We start from the raw sequence: 26,173 nt of genomic DNA on the forward strand, positions 1-26,173 counted from the left end.
ACACCACAACAAATATTTATATACTGCTTTTCAACAAAGGTTTCCAAAGAGGTTTACATAGAGAAATAACAAATAAATATGATGGATCCCTGTCTCCGAAGGGCTCACAATCCAAAACAAAACTTAAGATAGACACCAGCAACTGTCACTGGAGGTACTGTGCTAGGGGTGGATAGGGTCAGTTACTCTTCCCCTGCTAAATAAAGAGAATCAACATGTTAAAATGGCTGTTGTTATGATTGAGGGGAATCAGTGCTTTAAGAGGTGCAAAGGCTGTAATGCTAAGCTTTCCTCCAAGGACCTCCATGATTTGTGCCTCATCTGCCTCAATGAGGAGCACACTTCCTCTTGCAGGATATGTCTGTCTTTTTCCAAGCCGACGTGCAAGAATTGGACTCTGAGGCTTTGTGTCGCCGTATACGATGAGGGGGCGACTCCTCCGGGCAAGCCCCTCCCATCGATGTCAAAAACTGTCTCGACGCCCAAAATGTCAAAACCTGGCTTCAGTGCCAATGGCTTTTAGGAGCCCTAAGCTGCCTTGGGGTGCAAACTCGTCTTCCAGGCACTCAAAGTCCAAGACCAAGTGGACAGCCTCGGAGGCTGTTCCGCTGACACTGAGGACAAAGAAGTTTAAAACCATAGACTCAACCAAGGACAGAATGCCGTCACCATCAGGTCTACAACAGCTGTTTAGAGGCCTTGAAGTCGACGGTCACCCTCTATTTCGGCCCTTAGATATTAACATCTTCAACATCAAAAAAGATGCCAGTTCCACAAAAGCTTCTCGGCACCAACCGCCCCTTGACCCCAATGCAGTCAACGTTGAGGACTCCATCTGTCTCCATCTCTTGACACAAATTCATTCCTCAGCTCTTTCGATGCCTCCTGATTGACATCGAGAAGCACCGAAGACACACGCCCCACTGTTCCCAACTGCAATGTAGATGCTGCATGCGCTAGTGTTGTCAGGATCGACGCAGGTGTCCCCTTGGTGTCAGATGCCAAAATTCTATGCTGACAAGAAGATTTGGACAGAGGTACCTGTTTGGATCTCTCCACTGCATGCACGTTACTGTCAATTCTAGACTCGTCCTCCAGCACTCCTTTTATGACCACATTCAAGGGGTTTCTCCCAATAATTGCTGATAAAGCACAGCTGCGCACAGCTACCTTGACCGGGTCTATTACTACTTTGGGTAACCAGCCACCTCTTATATCCTATCTGCTGCCCAGTGGTCCTTCAGCTTGGCACTCCTGCGGTTTCTCACATGTATCAGTCACCTGTGAAGTCTACTATTGAGACTCAAACACATAACCCACACTCCCCAGCTGGATCACCATCGGAGTATCATGGCTCCTCCCATTTTGATTTGGATCCGGAAGATCCAGACATGTTGATGGACCCGCCTACTGATGTGCTGCCTCCTACCTATGTCTCCCCTAATGAAGAAATGAAAGCCTAAGTTAGGGAAATGGCAGAGGCTTTTGGTTTAGACCTGAAATCCAAGCTATCCACCATAAACGATCCCCTCTACAACTTTATGGTGAAGTCTCAGTCATCTCAACCTGAGACTCGTCCTGTTCTCCCAGTTATCTCCAGGGAAGCAAAGTGTGTGTGGGAAGTCGTTTATATATCAACGCCAACCTCCAAACGCTTAGAGAACTTATATCACATCCAAAAGAAGGACAATTCCTACCTGCTAAAACATCCTGCACCTAACTCCCTGGTCACTGACTGTGCCACCTCGAAGAAATCCAGATGATGCCACACAACTCCTGCCAACAAAGAGGGGAGAAAGTTGGATCTTTTAGGGGAAAAGATCTACTCCACGTCATGTCTGTCAAAATCATGAATTATTCGGCCTGCATGGCTAAGTATAATCATGGGTTGTAGGAAGCCCTTCAAGATAACTTAGACACCCTGTCACCTAAGGAGTTTAAAGGGAAATTCCAAAAACTTTGGATAAATCAGCTGCACTTACTCGGCAACGATTGAGCATGGCAAAACATCTGACCGAGTCGGAGTCTCGTCCATGACCGCTGCAGTCTCACTACAGAGAGAAGCATGGCTTTGCTCCACTACTCTGCCAGGTGGTATGAAAGAAAATATTGAGGATTTACCTTTTGATGGTAAGGGCCTCTTAGAATCATCCTGCATTCTAATGATTTCATGGTGGCCAAGGCAACCATGGTTTCCACAGGTACTCAAACCATCGGGCGACCAGTACCAAATATCGCCACAAGAGCTAGATCTTCTGACACAAGATGATGGTCACATCCTGCATCAAGACGTACCCGCACTCCCATCAGATGGCATGGTGAATCGGCTTCTGAATAAGATCCTACTAAACCGAAAGAAACCTACCACCAGACGTAACTGCTTTGGCAAATGGCTGTGCTTTAAAGCCTATACTAGAGCTCATGGTTTTCAGCCTAAGCAAGCTGCCAATAAGGACATACTCTTCTACTTAACAACCTTAAAATCGCAAGGTTTGGCTAGTGTGTCCCTAAAAGTACATTTGGCAGGACTCTCTTCCAAACATGTGGGCTGTGATGCCAAGACTTTTTTTTTTCACCCGGATAATAGAGTTTTCTTGAAGGGCTTCATGAATGTATACCCACCTACAGGTGAAACTCAGAAAATTAGAATATCGTGCAAAAGTCCATTAATTTCAGTAATGCAAATTAAAAGGTGAAACTGATATATGAGACAGACGCATTACATGCAAAGCGAGATAAGTCAAGCCTTAATTTGTTATAATTGTGATGATCATGGCGTACAGCTCATGAAAACCCCAAATCCACAATCCCAGAAAATTAGAATATTACATGGAACCAAGAAGACAAGGATTGTAGAATAGAACAATATCGGACCTCTGAAAAGTATACAGTGTACTGTGCTTGATTGGCCAGCAAACTCGCCTGACCTGACCCCATAGAGAATCTATGGGGCATTGCCAAGAGAAGGATGAGAGACATGAGACCAAACAATGCAGAAGAGCTGAAGGCCGCTAATGAAGCATCCTGGTCTTCCATAACACCTCATCAGTGCCACAGGCTGATAGCATCCATGCCACGCCGCATTGAGGCAGTAATTGCTGCAAAAGGGGCCCAAACCAAGTACTGAATACATATGCATGCTTATACTTTTCAGAGGTCTGATATTGTTCTATTCTACAATCCTTGTCTTCTTGGTTCCATGTAACATTCTAATTTTCTGGGATTGTGGATTTGGGGTTTTCATGAGCTGTACGCCATGATCATCACAATTATAACAAATTAAGGCTTGACTTATCTCGCTTTGCATGTAATGCATCTGTCTCATATATCAGTTCTACCTTTTAATTTGCATTACTGAAATTAATGGACTTTTGCACGATATTCTAATTTTCCGAGTTTCACCTGTATTTGTACTCCTGTGGAACTACGGAGCATATCCTTCGTTCTCTCATCATTGATCCAGAGCCCTTTTGAGCCAGCGAGTACTTGTTCCATCAAACTAGTAACTTTAAAAATGGCCGCCCTACTTGCTATAACTACGGCAAAGTGCATTAGTGAACTTACAGCTTTGAGGATTGATTCACCATATACTAGGATCTATCCTGATAAAGTACTAATGCATATGGACCCCAGCTTTATGCCCAAGGTGGTGTCTGACTTCCACCTCAACCAAGATATTGTTCTCCCTATATTCTTCAGGGACCCATCTACACCTTTAGAATGTGTGATGCACTCTTTGGATGTGCACAGAGCGCTTTTATATTACCTAAACCGTAGTAAGGGTTTTAGGTCCACCAAGTGCCTTTTTGTAGCTTACAAGGGCCCTGCTAGAGGCTCTTGCATTTCCAGACAAAGAATTTCCATATGGCTGGTTGAACTCATATATGCTTGCTGACCTACAATTCATAGAACGTGAAACTACTTGAAGCAATCAAGGCCCACTCTACCTGTGCCTGTGCTTCATTGGCTGCACACTTATCAGGGGTAACCTTCATGGACATCTGTAAAGCAGCAGCTTTGTCCACTGAGTTACCTTTCGTCAAGCATTATGCCACAGATGTGTGCTCTGCTGCCAAGGCAAGCTTCGGGAGAAGCGTTTTAAAGCGGGTATTACAATAGCTACTGCTGCACTCTTCTCCATTGGGAGCTAGCTAAACACCCATTCTTATGGATCTTGGCGGTTCTCGATCCAGATAAACAGGTTGCTTACCTGTAACTTATGATCTGGTAGAAATCAGTCGACATCCATAAGATCCTCCTGAACCACCCCACTGCAGTAGTGTTCCACTATATCCGTTCTGAGTGTGCATGCAATTCTCTTCTGATGAACTCACCTGTTTCGGATGATCGTTCTACACAGCGGCTGTCCAAGAACTGAGGAACATGGCGCTGGCCCGCCTTTAAATAGCACACTGAGGGCATGGAAGTGGGGGCTCGGTCACCACGACGAGCTGCAGTATTCTACCCTGAGGGTCCTGTGCAGGCACAGTACCCATTCTTGTGGATGTCAGCGGATCTCTACCAGATCATAAGTTACAGGTGAGCAACCTGTGTTTCACAAGCCAAGCATAGGCAAATATTACTGGTTGAATATCCCTAGAGGAGCAATATTTTATTTTGTTTTGTTGTATTTTTATACTGCTTTTCTGCCCTGACAAAGGCAACCAAAGAAGTTTACAATATTAAAAAACAAACCAAGAAGTTACATAATATTTACAAATTATTGTTATCTCAGGTTATTGATCTTTTTGAGAGCTGAGGACAAGAGCTTCCAGACCTGGGTGCCTTCTTTCTTGACTTCCTTTCAGGGCATATAGGTCTTTCAGTACTCCTGGGAAGGTGGGGAAGAGGATGCCCCAGCAGTCCTCACTGGCCAGTGCTGGTTTCTGTGGGATAGACAGTGAGACTAGGTTTGTGCAGGAGCCATAGCATGGCACTCATAGACTCAACCATTTTCATGGCATATCTAGTGTGTCTTTCTTTGGTATTCTGAAAGGAATATTTCAGTGCTTAATGTATAACTTATAATTCAGCACTTGGTGCTACTCTTGCTTATGGTGGGAGTTATGCCATTTTGAATTTGAAAAGTGACACTGTTGCTCAGCCTTGTAAATTAGAGTTGGTAATGATGTGAGTTTAGGGTAGATTAAGACTCTGGGGGGCAGGGGAATCCACGAGAGTGTTGCATAAGGGCTCCAAATACATTGCAATCCTGAAAACACTTGCAAATAGTTTGATTGCTGGCTGCAACTGAAGGCTGGGTGATAGAAAGAAGAATATTAGAAACAGAAGTAAGAAACGGTAAGAAGTAAGAAAGAAGGAAGAAACTTTGAAGCAGGTTACTGGTAATGAGAGTTGAAAATATCAGCAGGCAATTCTAGAAGACAAATTCTGCACTCTATTTTAGTTTTTTTGTAATTAAAGTGCGATATATTCTCTTTCTTATTTAAAAACTGCTTGCTTAAAATAAGGTAGTGGTGTGAAATTCATATATTCAGTGGTAGGGGTGTACCCAGAACTGGCTGGCCTGGTTCAAGTGCGAACTGCACTCAAACCTAACCGGATCAGTTTGGTCGAGCCCCCCTTCGAACCCTGCCCCCCCCATTTGGTCTGGTCTGGGTGGGGATCGTGAATATATTTTTAAAAAATTTAGCCCCTTCAGGGGGCTTCCTAAAGGTCGCAGGGGGATGTCCCGCGAAGGTTCCCTCTCCCCCGCTGGCCTTGGTAATCACTGCCGTGGCCCGTTCGGCCGCACTTTCTGGCCATTCGTGGCAGCCATTTGCGCATGCGCGGTGGCAGCAAAATGGTTGCCACGCCGGTATATGGAGGCCCGCCGAACAGGCCGCAGCAGTGATTACCAAAGCTAGAGGGGGAACCTTTGCGGACACACACATGCTTGCGGCCTTTAGGAAGCCCCCTGAAGGGGCTAGAAGTAAAGAATTTTTTTTTTAAAAAAAAACTTAATCGCGAACTGGCGGGGGGGGGGGGTTGGTCCTGGTCTGGACGGAGCTGGGGGAGGGATGTTCGGTTTGACCCTGAACCATCGAACCCCCCGAACCATCCAACCGGTTCACACATCCCTATTCAGTGGCAGCTGAGTAGCTTCAATAGGATCATTCCTGCAGAAACGCTTTCTAGGCAGCAAGTTCAGTCCACATTGATACAGTTTCAATATAGTGTCTCTTCATTATATTCTTGATATTTTTATTTTATGATGTATCATAAAGCTACAGATTAATCATTCAGAAACATTTCATTGGCTAAGGATATCTCAAGCAGCATTTAAAAATATATTAAAGTAATTAATATTAAAATTGTAGATGGCAAGTATCATCTTTAAAAGGCATTCCGCCTTCTCTGTGACAGAGGAGGGGACGCTTCTTCTAAAATGATGATTCTTATGACACACAAATGCCTCATTAGATGGCATAATAAAAGTATGGTGTTTGCTTCATAACTAATGTTTTTACATCTAAACAAACTTTAATAAATTGCTCAACTAAAATTCATACAGTGAATCAACTAAGAGTTCTTTCAACAACCCTGACTTTTCTGTATGGACTTAACTTTTTTCAAAGAGTCCAATGAACATTATTTTTAATACATATGTACTTGTAAATCTTTCATTTCCTAGGTGAAAAGTAATTCTAGAGGAATCAACATTATACTTGAAGAACTAGTAGGTGACCACTTGTTTCCTACTGCAGTCACAGAGTTTCGCTCTTGGAAAAATCTTATTCCTCCAGTTAAATTTCTTCACTCTCTTCTAAAGCACATACTACAGGTGAGAATGCAAGTTTACAAGAATTGATGCAGTGACTAACAGTGTAAGTTGCAAAGTTACTGGTTTGTCTTAACGCAGCTGTTAAATTAGTAGTTGACCTTGCCCAACTCAATGTATCACAGCCCTAACTTTCATATAGTCCCTAACTTTAATATAGGGGTACTATTAGCCTGCCTTACAAGATTGTTGTAAGGATTACTGAGATAATGTGAAATGCTTTGAATACTCAAATTGCACTGTATAAATGTGAAGTAGCAATGTTATCAGATGTGGATGTAGAGATTGATAAATGAGGCTTTTTGCTTCAGTCGCTTCCATTTTTGACCTTGTTTTCAATGTGTTCTTTCTTTCTATCTCTGTTGACTTTTTTATCTATCTAGCTTAAGACTATATACACTTGTAATAGGGATCAATTTGACTTTATTTTTTAAAGTACTGTGCACACTGCTGTTGCTATAGGAATCATTCTTGTATGAATGAAGCACCTGTCATATTGACAGGCTGTGTCAGGGAGCCAAGGCTGCACTGGGAACAAGACTGAACATGGAACACCTTCTATGGCTAAGCATTACAGCAAAAAAGGAGCTTAAAGGAGATAGAGGTACCTGCTCCCCTTCTCCAGGGTTTATGAAATCCATGTCACTGCCCCTAAAGGATGAGTGTTGGGAAGATCCTTGCCTAGTTGCCTCATATTGCAGCCATGACTTTTCAAACCTTGGGCCTGGGAGTCACAATCCCAAACCTTTTGAAGCTGACTGTAGTTACTCAGTGGTGAGAGAAGAGCATTGTAGATATGCTCAGTGGTGAGAGAAGAGTGTGAATTGGGCCTTCACTTCAGAACAGATTCTAAGGGCTTGGCTTGTTGCATTCTCCCCTGCCCCCCAGCAAGGCTGTTGTATACATAAATGAGCTGTTTTCAGAAAGATGAGGGTAGAGGGAAAGATGAACCTTGGGAGAGGAAAAGAGCTGGATGAGTCCTTCCCACCAAAATACGCATACCTTGTAGTGGAGAGGCTTTTAACTTCTGCAGTGTAACTTATAATGTATTCCTGTAGTGTTTTGCTTGATGGTGTTTTTGTGAGAGGATGGCGGCTAAAATTACCATATTACTCCTATATTGAAGGAGTTACACTGGCTGCCAATATGTTTCCAGGCAAAATAAAAAATGTAAAATAAAAATAACTAATAATAAAATACAAGGTGTTAGTTATAACCTATAAAGCCCTAAACAGCTTGGGCCCAGGGCATTTAAGAGAACGTCTTCTTCGTTATGAACCCCACCGTCCATTGAGATAAGCAGGGGAGGTCCATCTGCATTTGCCACCGGCTCGTCTGGTGGCTACTCAGGGACAGGCCTTCTCCATTGCTGCCCCGAGACTTTGGAATGTGCTCCCTAGTGAAATAAGAGCCTCCCCATCTCTGTCAATTTTTTAAAAGTCTTTAAAGATGCATCTGTTCACCCAGGCTTTTAACTGATACTGTTCTGTTTTTAATGTTGTTTTAGAATAGTGTTTTACAAATTTTAAATTGTTGTTTTTAAATTTCTTGTTTTTAACAAATGTTTTAATGTTGTTTTTATCTGGTTGTAAACTGCCCAGAGACATAAGTTTTGGGCGGTATAAAAATATGTTAAATAAATAAGACCACCTGTGAGCTCTGAGTACACCACCTTGAATTCCATGATGAAAGAGAGCCAGAATAAATGTAATAAACAACTCTGATTAAAAGGCAGGTTCAGTAAAGTAAAATAGCAAAATATATTGCCATTGAACTGTTGTCCTATTCTAATTCTAGTGGCAGGAACAATAAATTTCAGTTTGGAGTGAAGTTTGTTGTGTGCTTTGATTACAGGGAAATGCAGATCCTACACTTTACGTTCAGTTTCTTCACATCATGTACACTCTGCTTCACCAAAATCCTCCTTGGAAATCACCTTCGATGTTAAGATACTACCTAGAAGTTCTTCAGTGTCCTGTTTGCATGAAGGGAACATGGCCTCTAATGGAGATGCTTGTGAGGTAAGACCCCACAACAGTACAGTAATTACATTATTGTAGAACTGGCAAAATAAGTTTTGGGCTTGGATTCTCATATGGAGTGAGCCTTGCTGAAGATAAGTTGTCTTTTCTGTTGATAACTTCACTTAATAAAGATTCACACCAATTGATATTGGTATCTGATAGTCTCAGTAAAACCCGACTAACAGCTATTTAACAGCAGCCCCTCTCATCCATACTTAAAATGACCCTGTGGGTAAGCCTTTATTTTCTTATTCTACAGCTGGAGCACTGAGAATGAATGTGATAGGCTCAAGCTCATCTAGTGAACTTGAGCTACATTGGGGTTTCATGTTTTCTTCAAAATCAAAGCTGTCTGTGTGTTATGCTTGGTCTCAGCCTTTTGGTAAAAGAAATTATCTCAGCAAATTAAATTGCTGGTGGTTTAGGTCTCTTCTTTGTTTCAGGGCAATCCCATATAAGATAAAAACAGATGTGACTACACTGAGACTAAAAATCTAGCCCTAAAATCCCTCCATCACACTTTATTCTTTACAAGTATATAGAGGTATTACGTTTGCAATAGCAATGAGGAAAGAAATATATACTTCTCCTTTAAACACAACATTATTTCATTTATTCAGTGTCTTGTGTATTTCTGATTTTAGATTGTGAGCCCTTTGGGGACAGTAACCATTATTTTGTTTCTTTTGCTTTGTTGTAGACCACTTTGAGAACTTTTATTGAAAAGTAGTACATAAATGTTCTGAATAATAATATTAAAATACAAAGGAAGGTGTCAGATTCTTCATTAGAATTGTGTATTACATCCCTAGAAATCCTAGGAAAGAGGGGTGAAATAAGCAATGTGGCTGGTTTATGTTTAGCCCCATCTGGCCAATGTGCAGGACTTGTTTATCCTGAATGGCACAGTACCAGATGATTATCCGGGCCAGTTTACATTCTGGTCTGGTCATAAATTGTCTATCATTGACTATCTGCTGATTTTCCTCAACTTGATCCAATTCCTTACACATTTCGAAGTGGCGGGTTAGACCGGAAAGTGACCACCTAACGTTGATTTTCATCTGTAAGCCCCAGGCAAGCAATGTCAAGGCCATATAAAATCAACAATATGATGCTTTAGGGGAAGCTGGGCCCGTTAGGTGGTGTGGACAAATTAGTGAACTGGTGAGCAGCAGTTGGTTGAACTCGGAAGAAGGTTCCTCACTGCGCTTATGGTGATTATTGCTGAAGCTAGTTCTATCTTGGATCTCTATGAAATCCTTAATAAAAAGTTGCAGGTATTTATTATGAAGAGTACATCTAAGTCATCGCAGAACAGAGGTTCAAAGGTTGGTTTGACTATGAATGTTGCACAGCAAAGAGGGAGTTAATTGACATTTTTATCCAACATAGGAGGGATCCTTCTCCTGAGTCTAACCAGATTTTAAAGGATGCGAAAAGACTGCTGGGCAAGAAAAAAAGACAAGCTTTGGAGCAATCCTGGCAACAGCTGATAGAAGCAGCCAGACTTAAAAACTCTTCTTTATTCTTGCGAATTATTTCGGGTTTCTCTGGTCAGGACTCTGTGTCCCTAACTTGCTGCATTCCAGCTAAGGTATGGGAGGCACATTTTAATGCACTTTTTGATAGTGCATTATCCCACCTCTGAATCAGAGCACTCTCTTGAAAGTACTCAGAATTGGCCCCCAGTATCTGTTGCAAGGCCAAACAGCTTATTGATTATCTCAAGAGTGGTAAAGCCCCTGGAATTGATCTTATCCCAGCTGAGATGATCAAGGTAAATCCCGAGTGGTGGGCACAAGTGTTGGCAGCCTTATTCATCCATGTAAACAACTCAGCCCACATACCTGAAGACTGGGGTCTGGCAATTGTGGTACCTATCTTCAAAAAGGGTAATAGAAATGTTCGATCTAATTACAGACCCGTAAGCCTAATTAATATTATTAGCAAAATGTATGCTAGGCTATTAAATCAGAAACTCATGGACTGGTTGGATCAGGAGCAATTCCTAGAAGATGAGCAGGCAAGTTTCAGACCAGGGTATTCTACAATTGACCATTGTGTGGTCATACAACATTTAGTTGAGAAATAGTTAGTTGAGAAATACACAAGATCTTCCAAATCTACCGTATTTGTTGCATTAGTAGATTTTAAAGCTGCATTCAATTTCTAGAGTACGCCTATGGTCTAGGCTCCTTAGCACCTCGATAGATGAGAGGCTCTTGCTGGTGGTGATCAAACTGTATGACAACATGAGTCTTAGACTGAGATGCAACTGGCAGGGCCAGTTATCTAAGCCTATTAGGACATCTAGTGGGTCAAACGGGTGCATTCTGGTACCTTTGTCATTTGGTATCTATGTTAACTCTTTAATCAAGTGCCTGCAGGGCTTGGATACACACACCCTGAAGTTGGCAGACAGATGGCTTCCTGTTCTTTTATATAAAGATGACTGGTCATTTTGTCCCAATCACAAGTGGGGAATGAGAAGAGCCCTCTATTGCAAGGAAAAGCAAATGGACATTAATTATCAGAAAACTAAAATCTTGGCCTTCTCCAATAGGCGGAAAAAAACATAAATGGAAGAGTGACAATTATGATATAGAGCAGCTTAAATGTTCTAAGTATTTGGGGGTTGTATTTCAGGATTCTGGGAGGAAGAGCTCCCAGATTAGATATGCTGCTGCTCAGGCACAAAGAAGTGTGTCAGCAGCTTTCAGCTTCCACAGGTGGCAAGGAGGGATGTTCCTTCTAGCTGCCATAAACTTATTCAAGGTGAAGTCGATGGCTCAAATGTTATATGGGGCACAGCTGGGACCCTATGTTAACTATTCCCTCCTGGAGCGGGTACAAGCCAGGTTCTTAAGAACCTTATTTCTGACCCCCATACTTGTTTCTAATACCACTCTGTAACTGGAAGCAGGTGATCTGGATAGTGATCCGTTGTATTCATAAGGAATGGGTTCTGCGCCTGCGCAGGGACCTCACGGACCCATTAGCTAGCTCCTCGCTCCGCCCCCAACTGCTATGCACGCGACCGTGCTTTCGTTATCCCAGGCAGCTGGGGGCGTGTTTATCCAGTTTCTGTTAGACCGCCGTTGCGTCTACACCTCGGATTGCTTTGCTCCTCGGAAACTTAACTTTTTCAACTGGTTAATGATAGACAGGATTACGATAGACGATGGATGCCTCCTTATGGGGATGGGGGGCCCATTGTCTGCAACATCAGATACAAGGGCAGTGGGCCAGCCACCACCGAGGGAGACATATAAATTATCTAGAACTTCTAGCTGTATTTTTGGCAATGCAGGTGTTTCTTCCGCTGCTGCGGGGGAGAGTGATACAGATTCACCTGGACAATACCACAGTGATAGCTTACCTGAACAAGCAAGGAGGAACAGTGTCACGCTCCCTTTGCGCACTGAGCCAGCAGATCTGGGTCTGGTGCATTGCTCAGGACATAACCCCAATCGCATTGCATATAAAAGAAGACAATGTACAAGTGGACTCCGTCAGTCGGGCGTTGTTGCACAACCAACGTCATGAATGGGAGCTGAACATAGACTCTCTGAAGGATGTGTTCAATGACTGGGTTTGGCCGGATATTGATCTGTTTGCAACTGCTGCAAACAGAAGGTGTCAGAGATATTGCTCGCATGCAGGGCTCGGCAGGAATTCCCTAGGGGATGCTTTCCAGATCAAATGGACCGGAGTCCTCTTCTACCTGTTCCCGCCGCAACCACTGATAACTCGAGTGGTCACACAAATGCTCTGGGATGCCACGAGGGGCATCCTAATAACACCTTGATGGCCAAAGCAACAGTGGTTCCCAGCGGTACTGCGACTATCGCAGGGGAATTATCACAAATTTCCAAATCACCCTGCGTTATTGGCACAGAGCCACGGTACGGTTCTGTACCTGCAACTGGAAATCTTGAGGTTGATGGCATGGTGCATAGGTTATTGAAATCGATATTATTAAACAATAGAAAACCGTCTATGCATCTGAATTATGATAACAATTGGAAGAAGTTTAAGATCTTTGCAAAGCGCCATGGTTTCTTCCCGAAAAAGGTGACAGTCAAGCAAGTGCTGCTATATATGATGACATTGAAGATGACAGGCCTGGCGCATGCGTCATTAAGGAATGCGTCATTTGGTAGCTTGGGAGGGTTCCATGGTATTCTCCCATCCAGAGTGCAAGAAATTCATTAAAGGGCTGAACAATTTGTTTCCACCACTGCGGAAACCACAACAACAATGGGATTTGATGTTGGTGCTACAGGCTTTATCACAGCAGCCATTCAAGCCTTTGGCATCGACTTCCCTAAGGCTTAAAACTTTGAAAACGGCCTTTTTGATCACGATCTCTACAGCAAGGGGGGTCAGTGAAATAGCTGCCCTATGGGCAGATCACCCATATACGCAGATATTTCCACATAAAGTGGTTATGCATTTGGATCCTTGGTTTCGGCCGAAGGTGACATCAGATTTTCATATTAATGCAGATATAGTGCTACCAACCTTTTTTCAACATCCAGAAACTCAACTAGAACGAACTATGCATTCCTTGGATGTTCGGCGGGCATTGTTGTACTACTTAGCGGCTACAAAGTGCATACATACTACACAGAGATCGTTTGTATTATATAAAGGAAAGTCTAAAGGCTGCTCTGTTTCAAGACAACACTTGTCCCAGTGGATAGTTCAAACGATAAAACTGGCTTATGCTAAGCGAGGAGAAACCGTGCCGGGGACCATTACGGCGCATGCCACAAGAGCGTATGCATCCTCGACAGCGAACTTAGCAGGGATTTCAATGACAGAGATCTGCAGAACAGTAACCTGGTCTTCGGAGCAGCCGTTTATACATCATTATGCGATTGATCTGAGACAGACCAAAGATGGAAAGTTTGAGCAGGCTGTTTTAAAGCATGTCTTGCTTTAAGGGAGTTTAGAGCCCACTGCCTTGGGTAGTAGCTGGCTATTCACCCATTCCTTATGAATGCAACGGATCACGATCCAGATAAACAGGTTGCTTACCTGTAACAGATTATCTGGAGGTGATCCGTTGTATTCATAAAACCCGCCCGAACCTCCCCACAAGGTCTAAGGCAGGACCTGAAGGGCCTGTAAATCTCAAGCGATCGCCTAAATAAACAGGTCGTCTACCAGAAACTGAATAAACATGCCCCCAGCTGCCTGGGATAACGAAAGCACGGTCACGTGCATGACAATTGGGGGCAGAGCAAGGCGCTAGCTAATTGGTCCGTGAGGTCCCTGCGCAGGCGCAGATCCCATTCCTTATGAATGCAACGGATCACCTCCAGATCATCTGTTACAGGTAAACAACCTGTTTTTATCTTGATAGAGGCCCGAGCTTGGTATCTAATACTAATAAACTGGGCAAGAATCAACTTAATGTCCTCTGGTCTCCTTCCCTTATTATTGAATAGGCACTGCTTGAGTTGGTGGGAGAACTGTGTTAGGAAACTCGGTAGCTACAGTCTTTTACTTGAGGCAATCCTCTCTGTTGGATTGGTCATGGCCAAAGAACTTATTGAATGAAGGATATGGGATATTGAGTTTCATAATGACCTGTCGAGCACATCTAGGTCATTCCACCTGCTCAGTGGTGGGATGAGAACTCAACCAGCAGATTATATATATCTCTTCACCTTCCCTAAACATGGTGGGCCTTCTCGAGAGCCCGTATGAATATCCTCCTCTTGGAACTAATGGCTGGCAGATCTAGCAGGATTCCAATTGAGCAGAGATATTGCTCCTGTAATTCTGAGCAGATAGAGTCAGTTGTACATGTGCGCCTGCAGTGTGTCTTTTATGTAGGTCTTAAGCTATGGTTAATTGACCCTGTTTTACATAAGCTGCCAGGACGATTGGACGACTTCTATGTCAAATATTTGTTATTAGATGCGAATCCATCTATCACACACACACAATTGTGAAATTCTGGTGTTCTGCAATACAAATTCAACACACTCTGCTCACTAACGATTAGAAAACCTCTCCTGCATTCTACCAAAGACAACCACAGGAATCTGGTCACCAAGAGTTGACACTAGGGATGTGCACGGAACTGGTGGCCTTTATGGGCCTCCAAACTGGTTCGAACGGCGGGTGTTCTGCCAGTTCAATGGTGAGAGGTGCAGCTTTAAGGGCAGGGGAGGATGCACTCCCCCGCCACCACTGCATTTTCCCTTCTGGCACTCAGTTTCTAAACATCCATCGGGGCACCAGCGTGACTCCCTGCCGCCCAATTTGCTACGTTTTCCCGATGTACCTGGAAGTAGCAGATGTGCTCACGGGAACGCACCCAACATGTGTGCTTGTCAAAGACCATAATAGCAATAGCAATAGCAATAGCACTTACATTTATATACCGCTCTATAGCCATAATAAAGACTAACTGAGAATTGTGTGTTCTGATCTAATGTAAGAAAAAAAATTACTTGGATACAGTCTAGATAATTAAATTAACTGGATATTGGCAATCTGACTTGCCCACACTAGAGTACTGAAGCTGCCATTAATACAGATAAAGACATAAAATTCCTCTTGCATACTTATTTGGCTACATAATAATTCACAAACCTTGTTGTCCATTTAAAGCCAATGGTCAGCATAAGAAGTCTCAGTTGCTCCCCAAATTCTTGAAATATGGCAGCAGCAGCTTTTTATTTTTATTTATTTATTTATTATATTTTAATATCACCTAATATGTAAATCTCTAGGTGGTGTACAAATCCCAGCATTAAAATCACAGGTTAAAATATATAAAACACAATAAAACAATATAAAACAAATTATTAAAATTATTAAAATTAAAATTCTGATTAAAAGCTTGCGAGAATAGAAAAGTCTTAAGGGTCTTTCTGAAAACAAACAGAGAAGGAGATGCTCTTAGTTCAGCAGGGAGCACATTTCAAAGCCCTGGGGCAGCCACAGAGAAAGCCCTGTCCTGAGTCGCCACCAGATGAGCTGGTGGCAACTGCAACCAGACCTCTCCAGAATATTATAAAAGGCAGGTGGGTTCATGACAGAGGAGGCGCTCTCTTAAATAGCCTGGTCCCAAGCCATTAAGGTCTTTATAGGTAATAACCAGCACTTTGTATTTCACTCAGAAACATATTGGCAACCAATGTTCTTCTTTCAAAACTGTTGTTATATGGTCCCTTCATGTTGTCCCAGAGACCAATCTGGCTGCCATATTCTGTACCAATTGTAGTTTCTGGACTACGTACAAAGGCAGCCCCACGTAGAGCGCATTACAGTAGTCACGTGTGGAGGTTACCATCATATGTACAATTGTTTGAAGGTCATTCACCTCTAGAAATGGACATAGCTGATGAATCAGCCGAAGCTGATAAAAAGCACCCCTGGCCACTGCCTCAACCTGAGAAACCAGGGAAAGCCCTTTCAGGGCGAGTGTAACACCATCCAGAACAGGCAGGTCTGAACCATCTCTCAGGTCCCGACGCCCCACAGTCAGTACTTCCATCTTATTTGGATTCAGCTTCAGTTTGTTATCGCTCATCCAGCCCATTACTGCCTCCGAGCAGGCATTTAGATACGCCATTTCCTGATGAGGTTGACATAGAAAAATAAATCTGGGTGTTATCAGCATATTGATAACACCCAGCACCAAACCTCCTGATGATCTCTCCCAGAGGTTTCATGTAGATGTTAAAGAGCACTGGAGACAGTATGGAGCATTGTGGAACTCCATACTTCAATTCTCGCTTTGCAGAGCAACAGTCTCCAAGCGACACCATCTGGAATCTACCACAGAGGTAGGAATGGAACCACTGTAAAACAGTACCACCCAATCCCAACCCTCTCAGGCAATCCAGAACGATACCATGGTCAATGGTATCGAAAGCCACAGAGAGATCGAAGAGGATCAACAGAGTCACACTTCCTCTGTTGATAGCCAATTGGAGATAATCCATCAGGCCTACCAAGGCAGTCTCAACCCCATAGTCCATACAAAAGCCAGTTTGAAATGGGTCTCGATAATCTATATCATACAAAACTGCCTGGAGCTGAGAGGCCACCACTCACTCAATCACCTGGACCAACCATGCAAGGTTAGAAACAGGTCTGTAATTAGTCAACTCCAAAGGATCCAGTGCAGGTTTCTTCAAAAGTGGTTGGATAATAGCCTCCTTAAGACGAGGAGGCATCGTGCCCTCCCTCAGTGAAGCATTTATAATCTTTACCAGACCCTCTCTGATAATATAATTATCAGATGAGATAAGCCAAGTTCGGCAAGGGTCAAGAGAACAGGTTGTAGGGTACACAGTCCAGAGCAGTTTGTCCACTTCCTCAGGAGTCACAAACTGAAAATGATCCAATCTAATCCCATAAGTGGATTTGCAGGGCATCTCCACAGTAGACTCTACAATAACCATGGAATCCAGCTCGGCCCAAATACGAGAAATTGTATCCACAAAAAAGTCATCAAAAATGTCACAGCGAATAACCAATGGTTCCAAGTTTAAGAACATAAGAACAGCCCTGCTGGATCAGGACCAAGGCCCATCTAGTCCAGCATCCTGTTTTGCACAGTAGCCCACCAGTTGCCACTGGAAGCCACAGGCAGGAGTTGAGGGCATGCCCTCTCTCCTGCTGTTACTCCCCTGCAACTGGTACTCAGAGGCATTCTCTGTTTAAATTCAAGGGGGAGAGGGTTCATACTAGCTCCCTCACAATCCTAGACAACTCACCTGGACGTGAGTTTGTGGAAGCAATGTGGATGGAAAAGAACTGCTTCTTTGCCGCCCGGATTGCCAGAGCATAGGTCTTTAAATGTGCTCTGTGTTGTACCTGATCAGACTCGCGCCGAGTCTTCTTCCACTTGCTCTCTAGTTGTCTACTTCACCGCTTCAGCTCTCATAACTCATTCAAATACCACGGAGCTGTCTTTAAAGCAGGTCGGCGATGACGCTTAGGAGCGATTGTGTCTATTGCTCTAGTGAGTTCATTATTCCAAGTTGGCACCAGAGCGTCAACAGAACCACTAGCAGAGCCAACCTTAAACCCTTCCAAGGCTTCTTGGAATGCTATTGGATCCAATAACCTCCTCAGCTGGACCAACCTAATAGGTCCTTCACACCTGCAGAGGTGGGCTGCGAGGCTGTAAGTTCTACCTTAACCAGATGGTGATCCGTCCATTACAAAAGGGGAGATCACAGGAGTCTCCACCCACGGAACACCACCCTGATCAGAGCAAAAGACTAAAAGATTACTTACTCTTTAGAAGTTTTAAATATGTTGTTTTATAATAGCAATAGCAATAGCACTTACATTTATATACCGCTCTATAGCTGGAAGCTCTCTAAGCGGTTTACAATGATTTAGCATATTGCCCCCCCAACATTCTGGGTACTCATTTTACCGACCTTGGAAGGATGGAAGGCTGAGTCAACCTTGAGCCCCTGGTCAGGATCGAACTTGTAACCTTCTGGTTACAGGGCGGCAGTTTTTACCACTGCGCCACCGGGGCTTCAGTGGTAAAAAAAATAATGATGGCAGTTTTAATTTGGGGTGCTGAACACAAAAGACACCCCAGTAATTGGTGTATAGAGAGCAAAATCCAGGCTAGTATTGGGCTAGCATAGCTCTGTTTTGTTAGTGTAAGGATGTTGCACAAAGATAATTAACCTCTGTTCTAGACCAGTCCTTCGGGAAGATGTTGCACTACCACAAGAGCAATATGGAGCATTAGCAAATTGTTGCTCAGCCTCTAGCAGAGCATGGGAAAGTAGCTAATTGTTACAGAGTCTTGTATATGTCCCAGTTGGCACAACATTATGGAGCATCACAAACTGCTTAGAAACATGTTTTCTCACATTTTGAAAGCACAATTAGTTAGTATCTTGGCTATATTAAGAACTTCCCAGTTTAGATTTGGGATGGGAGAGTTCTTGAATTTCCTGTGTATATTGTAAAGTCTCTCACGTTAGCTAGCGGAGCTTGGTATATCTTCAAATGCTGGTTGCTTTAGTTAAGAACAGCTAAAGTTTGAAGTCCTGATCTCATAGAGTGTATGTGCAGCATCCAGGTCTATGAATGCACACTGGTAAAAGAAGCTGGAATTCTGCAAATCAGCTGTTGGATTCAGTCTCTCTTACTGCCCCCTCCGCATCAACCTCCCTTTTCTCACTCCCAAAGAACTGAATTGCAGGACTAGAGCATTGTTTTCTAAGAGATACTGGAACAGGTTGAGGAATCATGTGTAAAGCACCCAGCTGTGTGCATGATACTCTGTCTGGCTAGGGTTTCACACACGTCTGCTCTGATGGGCTGGGCTGTGAAGAAATATAGCTGTTAACTGGAAAAGTATACTATCTTGTCAGATGATTATTTGAATTCAGCATGGCATTTCTGCTTTTCTCTCTCTCTCTCCTCCCCCTCAGGTCTTGCCTTTTTTGCAGTCCTATCTGTCATTCAGTCCCTGTTTCGGTAACCATAAATGAGGAGAGGATATTTCACAAAAGATTGTTAATGTTTATCCTGAATGTGTTACAAGCTGAAGTGCTGGCATTAACAAGAAGGTGTGTTTCAATTAAAGAAATTTTTCCTTTTCAATTCTAACAAATTTCTGTAATCTACAGTCAAATGGTGACCTATTTTGTACAAGAATACTTTTTTTTTCAGATTAGGCTGCTTTTTTCCTAGTGGCTTACTGCTGTTACTTAGAAATGTATATGCTAAACATCTACTTGATTCTCTTTCAGCATTTTTATGCAAGAGTTTATGGTTGTTAAGAAAAATACTCTGTTTGGATTAATGGTAAAATGTCTCTAACTTTAAAATTTTCACTTTCACACATGGGTATAGGTATGAAACTTTTTGTTAAGTGTACATGCGTGGCTTTGCAGTTCATTGGGGATTGTCTGTGTGTGTGAAATCCTTCTATATTAAGCTCACATTTTTATATAATATACTGTAGAGTAATCTCAGTATTGCTTAATAAACTACAGTAGAGTTGTAAAAGGGCTGAGATTTATAGGCTTTTTTTTTTAACCTGACATCTTATTTTTAGAGCATTAATACTTGAGTTGCTACTGTTCAGCTTTCATAGGCTACAATCCAAATAATAATAGACTGACACGTTTATGGGAGTTCAAAGACACTTCTGCATGCTTAAATTGGCTGTCTGGATTGCAACCAGTCTTGCCACTTTATCAAAAACACAGTGTAAGATTGTTTTGTATTTGAAAACTTGCTAAACCTTGCACATTTTGATACATGTGATCTAAGCATTAGGAATGTGCAAATAAATTCACCATCGAATTAGGGGTAGACCTGTCCTCCGAAGCAGGCTAACGTGCCAGGTCCGTAGTGGAGGGTTGGTCTACCCACCGATCCCAACTGGTAGACCAGCTCTCCCCCGGGGGGAAGAGCTATATTTTGCGGGTCCGTTTTCTCGGCAAAACAGGCCTCAAAATAGCACATGCATCACCCAAATAAAAATTACGGCTGATTCATCAAGGCAGCTGGCAAAGCAGACTGCTTCAATGAATCAATTTGGGTGGTCTGTGATTCGATTCAGCATCGAATCACACATTTTGATTCATGCACATGCCTTACTAAACATTGTAATAAAATAGAAATACATATCTTGAACTTATTTTTCTTTTACAGTTTGTGTGAAGGATTTGATTCACAACATTTACAAGTGATGCCACAGACAGTTCTTCTGAAGACCTTTTGGTTAGGAAACGAATCGATGCTTTTCACCAAACAGTTAAATATTCTAGTAGACTGGGTCATCTGTTCATCTAAAGACAAGTACAAGACAAGTGATGTACGTGATTTACCTAATATAAAGATTAGAGAAGGTTAAAGAAAACATTTATATTTTGCTCCTGTCTCTCAAAAGGACTCTGTCAAAGTTCCACAGTTGTCTCTTGTCTTCTAATTTGAAACTTGTTTGCTTTTGTTCTACAATAGTATAAATAGATGCAAATATTTTCATACATAGGTTATTCAACAAACACCACATGGGAGTTCCAAGTGGCTTGTTGGTTTAATTTTAGAGCAAGTGCAGATGTAATGCTGATTGCACACACTGCTATTGCTCTGCTGGTCTTAATCACGGTAAATGTTCTGTCAGCACTGGCATTAACCAAGGTTAATACCATCTTAGCCAGGGTTCAAAACCATATATTGGTTTATTTAAAGTCCTTGTGAACATTAAACTCTGGAGTTCATTATGAATCTATTGGTCAAATGTGTCCAAATAATTGCTCACACCAGTAGTGTACCCAAATGAGCCTGAGAAGCTTATGGAAGCTGGAATAGTAGATTTTATGAGGAAGGGTTTCTGCAAGCCACAGTATGTCCTGTTTGCAGAAACTTAACAGTTGCTGGCATCCTGACTAATGCTGCACTACCGCAAGGATGTTCTGCTAGCTATTTACATAAAGTCTGCTTGCGTTCCATACTAACATTGCAGTAGCACAAACATGTTTGTGGAATAGGTACACAATCTGTGGCACAACTTATATGTAGTAAAAAGAACTTTTGCACAATTAACAGAGCAGAAGTAGAATTTTGAAAATCCTCATGACTTTGTGTGACTTTGTGATCTTCTTGCGCTAGTATACACTAAATACATATAAATAATACTGTTATTTCTATACCGCTTTTCAACAAAAAAAAGTTCTCAGAGTGGTTTACGTAGAAGAAGATGGTTCCATGTTCTCAAAGGGACTCACAATCTAAAAAGAAACAAGATAGACATCAGCAACAGCCATGGAGGGATGTTGTGCTGGGCTGAATAGGGACAGTTGCGTTCTCTCTCTCTCTCTCTCTCTCTCTCTCTGCTAAACAGAAGAGAATCACTGCTTTGAAAGGTACCACTTGGCTCAGTTAGCACAACTTTGTTCATTGTGCACATGTAGTACTAAGGTGTCAGACAGACAGCCCTCTTCTGTGAGGAATTGTACTGCTCACAGGAGTAGACCACTTGAGCGGGTAGTCTGAATTGTTCAAAGTAATGCATGAATTAGTTCTTATTCTAAGTAATAATAGAACCATTGTAAATACACATACTGTTTTATTGGAATAAGGTCTAAAATAAAGAGCATAATATCTCAAAATAACGTTTATTTTAAAAGTATAAGATGATATAAAGGTAATCTGTTCTAGATCTTCAAGCATGAGATGGCTGACCTATTGAATGGAATTCTGGGAGCTGTGGTGGAATATTGGATTATTTCAGGGTTCATAATGGACAAGAATATGTTGCATCCTGTAGCTAATGACCTTGCATCTTACATTGCCATTTCATGTAATGGTAAGATTATATTATATTTCCATGCAAAATTAATAAATTCTAATAAGATTTGTGTAAAACTTCCATTTGTTGTATCCTAACTAGAAACTTGCAGTCAAGTAACTGACAGTTCTTCACACTTCTTCAAGTCATGTGCATTTCTCCTCTGCTCACTTTCTTTCCCAACTTTTTTCTCAAAAGCCTCTCTTCCTTTCTTTTGAGCATCTTGCTTCACCCACTTAGTAGCTCTCCTACTTCCCTTAGTCTGCTACTTTTCAGGTACCTGCTTCCTCCCTTCCTAGGCCCTTGTTTCTTCAACTGAACTACTGGTTTTTGCAAATCATAACCTTTTCCGTCTCGGCCAGATATATGAACAAATACTTGCACAAGCTTAAAGGAGGATCCTTGAATCAGATGCTTTGAAAATCTCTGGCAGTTTGGTTAGCTTGTCTTTTTTTGCCTCATTAGATGGCCCCTATTTCAATAAGACAGCAAAATGCATAGGGTTGTGGATTAGCAAAGGGTGTCCTGTACTTGTGGTCAGTGTTCCCTCCAAGGTGTGTGCACATGCATACGCTCACATGTTGGTTTGTTTTTCTTTTTAGATCCTGCTCAGGTTGAATCAGGCCCCACTATGAATGCACGTGTGCACACACAGCCTTGATACAGCCACCCAGATCAAAATTCATTCTGCACACAGATGAGAAAGATTAGAGGGAGCACTGTTTGTGGTACCTACACATGCTTCTCCATCATGGCATTGCAATGCCTTTTCTTTTCTTTTTTAATTTAATCAGTTTCAAGGTCTTGCTCCTTCTTATCTCTCCAGTGTTGTAACCTTACACTTTACATTTGCTGCTTCACCTCCCTCGGCCATCCAAAAATTTTCATAAGAGAAAAAACCCAAGTTTCTGAAAACGGGCTTAAAAGATAGCAATCACCGATAAAGTCCCAAGTTAGAGCAGGGGTTTTTTAAGGCTTCAGCAAGGACTTTCTGCACTCTCTCCTTTGCTGCCCCTTTGTGCTTGAAGCTGCCTCTCAGAACATAGCCTCCTCTCATTTCCTTCAAATTCCTCCTTAAAACCCATCTTCTTTTTGGCACAACACCTTAGTCCCCATTCCCTGAGTATGTCTAACTGAAATAATTGTAAATCCTTCCCCCGTTTATCCCTGGCTTCCTTTCCCTCCCCTTTCTCTGTTGTTTCCCTTCTGTCAATATCTGGATTATGTGCCCCTAGGAGCAGGGACCTGTCCTCTCATTTTTTGAGGGGAAGCACCATGTACATGGAAGACACTATTATTTATTTGATTTATTGATTTCTATACTGCCCTTCCAAAAATGGCTCAGGGCAGTTTACACAGAGAAATAATAAATAAGATGGATCCCTGTCCCCAAAGGGGACAGGGATCACAATCTAAAAGAAACATGAGATAGAAACCAGCAACAGTCACTGGAGGTAATGTGCTGGGGATGAATAGGGCCAGTTACTCTCCCCCTGCTAAATAAAGATAATCACCACGTTAAAAGGTGCCTCTTTGCCAAGTTATTAGGGGGAAAATATTATCATTATTATATAGATGATGATAATGTCTTTCTCAAATGTATCTACTGCTTCATAGCAATGATTTTAAAAAATAGTGCTCTCAATTACTCCCACCATGAGTTTTTGATTGATCATAGGAGAACCTATGGTAACTACAAGTGTTTCGTTGTGGGGGGGATCCTGTGTCTTTTTTTGGGAGTCAGAAATATGCAAAGGGTAGCAGAGCACAAGGGTATTGCTGCACCCCAGAGCTATTTCTAATTTCCCCTTACATTTTGCTCCCAGTTAAACAAATAGACAGAATTGTGCATCATCAGTGCTGTCTGCACCACCAATGCTCTCTGCAATGTAGAGAGCATTGGTTGAATAAATCACATAAATGAGTTATTCCATTTATGTTGGATTCAGATGGCTCAGATGAAAACTCTGTAGACAGCTTTCTTAATATAGGTTACATGTAGTAACATCTCTCCTACTAATGTAAGTTTTAAAGGGGCTTTTGGTATATTTAACTTGCTTGAACTAGGTTTCCCTCTTCGAATCTGTAGAACTATGCAAGGCTTTTATGTAGAGATGCCATTTTCCTTATAGTTTAAGCACTACAACTTTGGACACCCAATGGGCAGTGGTCAGAGGATCTGTTCCCTTTAGCTATGTACAGTATTTTTCCCAATATGACAAATTTCATAATCCTCCCCACTTTAGGAGTAACAATAAAAAGGATAGAAATGTGATATGAACAAATTAAGTTTGTTTCTGTACAGTGTCTCAAAGTTGTTGTTTTTTTAATTCCTATTCCTCTTCAGACTTCTCAACAGAGGAATTAAAATTATTCATTTCTTCTATTCCATCCTTGTGGCTTGAAATGTTTGTTGCAGAAGCAGTTTTTAAAAATATGTCTTACCAGAGCAGCGCTATAACTTCTAATGAACTGCTCTCTCTTCAAAAAATTGTAAGTATAATTTGGATTTCTTAATATTGAGCTAAATATAACAAGATGTGGTTAAACAGACCAATGAGAAAGTATCTTGAAGACCAGTAATTCTCTGACTTGAATGTGCCTTCTTGCCTGGCATAGGGTCAGACAGTATACATTTGTACTCTGGCTTTATTAACATTGTAGTTGCTACCGGTAGTTTCCCTCTTCAAAATTTTCCTTCCTTCAAGCTCTTATGAATCTCTAACCTTTGTATTCCTAGATTCTAGGCTATTCCTCTTTCATTCCCCTTCATTATTTTAGGCCTAGCTGTATTCTGTCTGCTCCCACTGGGCACTTCTGCATCTATCTAACCAGGGGTTAGTTGGAGTGGGCCAAGGTTGGAGTGGGCCGGGGGGACACGATTTTAAAATGGGCCCCTCACTGCTGATTAAGAAAGGAGACTTTCAATCATGTAGTGTGATCCTATGTATGTTTTCTCAGAAATCCTAACAAATTTAGTAAAGTTTGCTTCCAGGTAAGTGTGTGGAGAATTGCAGCCTCAGGCAGCAAACCAAACCACATTTAGCTGGAAGTACATTTCACTGAAACCTAAAGGACTTTGTAATTTTCTGCCATGAACCAAGCCACTAACAGGACTTTTTTCATGGTATTTTTAAATTACTTTTTCATGGTATTTTTAATATTTAAAAAATATTAAAAACCAACTATTTGTCCAATCCACTTCAGTTTAAATATACATATTCCTCCCACCCTGCCCTACATCTCTGCTCAATACCCAAACTAGGTGCCAAGTCATTCCAGGTGATTTAAAGGCTGGGGCAGAAAGGGGTGTGGTTTTTTTATGAAGGCAAAGGCCTGATTTTTCCATATGGGGGGGTGGAATGATGGTCTAAGAGGGGGATTCAACTCCAGACATTTTTGTAATTTTCTGCCATGGAACAAGTCACTTATAAGAAATTTTTTGTGGGTTTTTTAAAAATTAGAAAATATATTAAAAACCAGCAAATTCCTCAATCTGTTTCAGATTAAATATTCAGAGACTTCTCAATCTGCCCTACATCCCCTTACCTATATCAAAGCCCTATGGCAAGCCGATCCCTAAATATCCAAGGGCAGGGGGATAATCACAACAAGGAAATCACACCATACCTCCATTACTAAGCCTGAGGAGTCAAAGGCTAGGCAGAGCTGTTGTGGGCAAGGGCAGCCAGCACTGGCCACCCTGCCTCCTTCCTTCCTCCTTTGTAGCCTGCCTGCCTGCCTGAACCGGCACTAGAGTTCAGGCTTCAGTGAGGCCTGCACGGAGGCCTCTCTGGAAGCCCCGCCGAACAGCTGAGAGGCAGAGACTGAAGGAGCTGCAGCAGCTTGCAGGCTGTTTAGCTTGCCTGGCCAGCAAGCTGGAGGGCGAGCAGGCAAGGGGGACTGGCCGAGGATCCTTGGGGGACCCCAAAGGCCCTGTGGACCTAGGGACAATTGCCGCCCAATTGCCACACTTGTCCAATGGACTCTACATCCCTGCATCTAACGCATTCTAGGTATCAGTGTTTGTTTCAGCGCTTCACCACAAAACCCTGT

The 26,173-nt window shown here is 42.3% G+C and overlaps 1 protein-coding gene and 1 long non-coding RNA gene across 7 annotated transcripts in view; one reads left to right on the forward strand and one right to left on the reverse strand.

The window, feature by feature from the left end:
- SLF1 (SMC5-SMC6 complex localization factor 1) overlaps window positions 1–26,173 on the forward strand; it is a 55,383-nt gene that overhangs the window by 18,458 nt on the left and 10,752 nt on the right. For all 6 annotated transcript variants that reach the window (XR_008315727.1, XR_008315728.1, XM_053293923.1 and 3 more), the window contains 6 exons: window positions 6,635–6,784; window positions 8,636–8,802; window positions 19,248–19,385; window positions 20,479–20,641; window positions 21,988–22,135; window positions 24,465–24,610. Coding sequence is in view for 4 of the 6 variants with exons in the window: in XM_053293923.1 (XP_053149898.1) it covers window positions 6,635–6,784; window positions 8,636–8,802; window positions 19,248–19,385; window positions 20,479–20,641; window positions 21,988–22,135; window positions 24,465–24,610 (912 nt within the window). In the remaining 2 variants the exon portion in view is untranslated. The remainder of the gene's footprint in view (window positions 1–6,634; window positions 6,785–8,635; window positions 8,803–19,247; window positions 19,386–20,478; window positions 20,642–21,987; window positions 22,136–24,464; window positions 24,611–26,173) is intronic.
- Window positions 1,582–25,862, reverse strand: LOC128344221 (uncharacterized). Its single transcript, XR_008315732.1, has 3 exons — window positions 25,748–25,862; window positions 4,778–4,886; window positions 1,582–1,776 (listed from the first exon to the last, which is right to left on the reverse strand). It is a non-coding gene; the product is annotated as an uncharacterized LOC128344221 (long non-coding RNA).

This window comes from Hemicordylus capensis, chromosome 2 (assembly GCF_027244095.1).
Source record: "Hemicordylus capensis ecotype Gifberg chromosome 2, rHemCap1.1.pri, whole genome shotgun sequence".
Lineage (NCBI taxonomy): Eukaryota > Metazoa > Chordata > Lepidosauria > Squamata > Cordylidae > Hemicordylus > Hemicordylus capensis.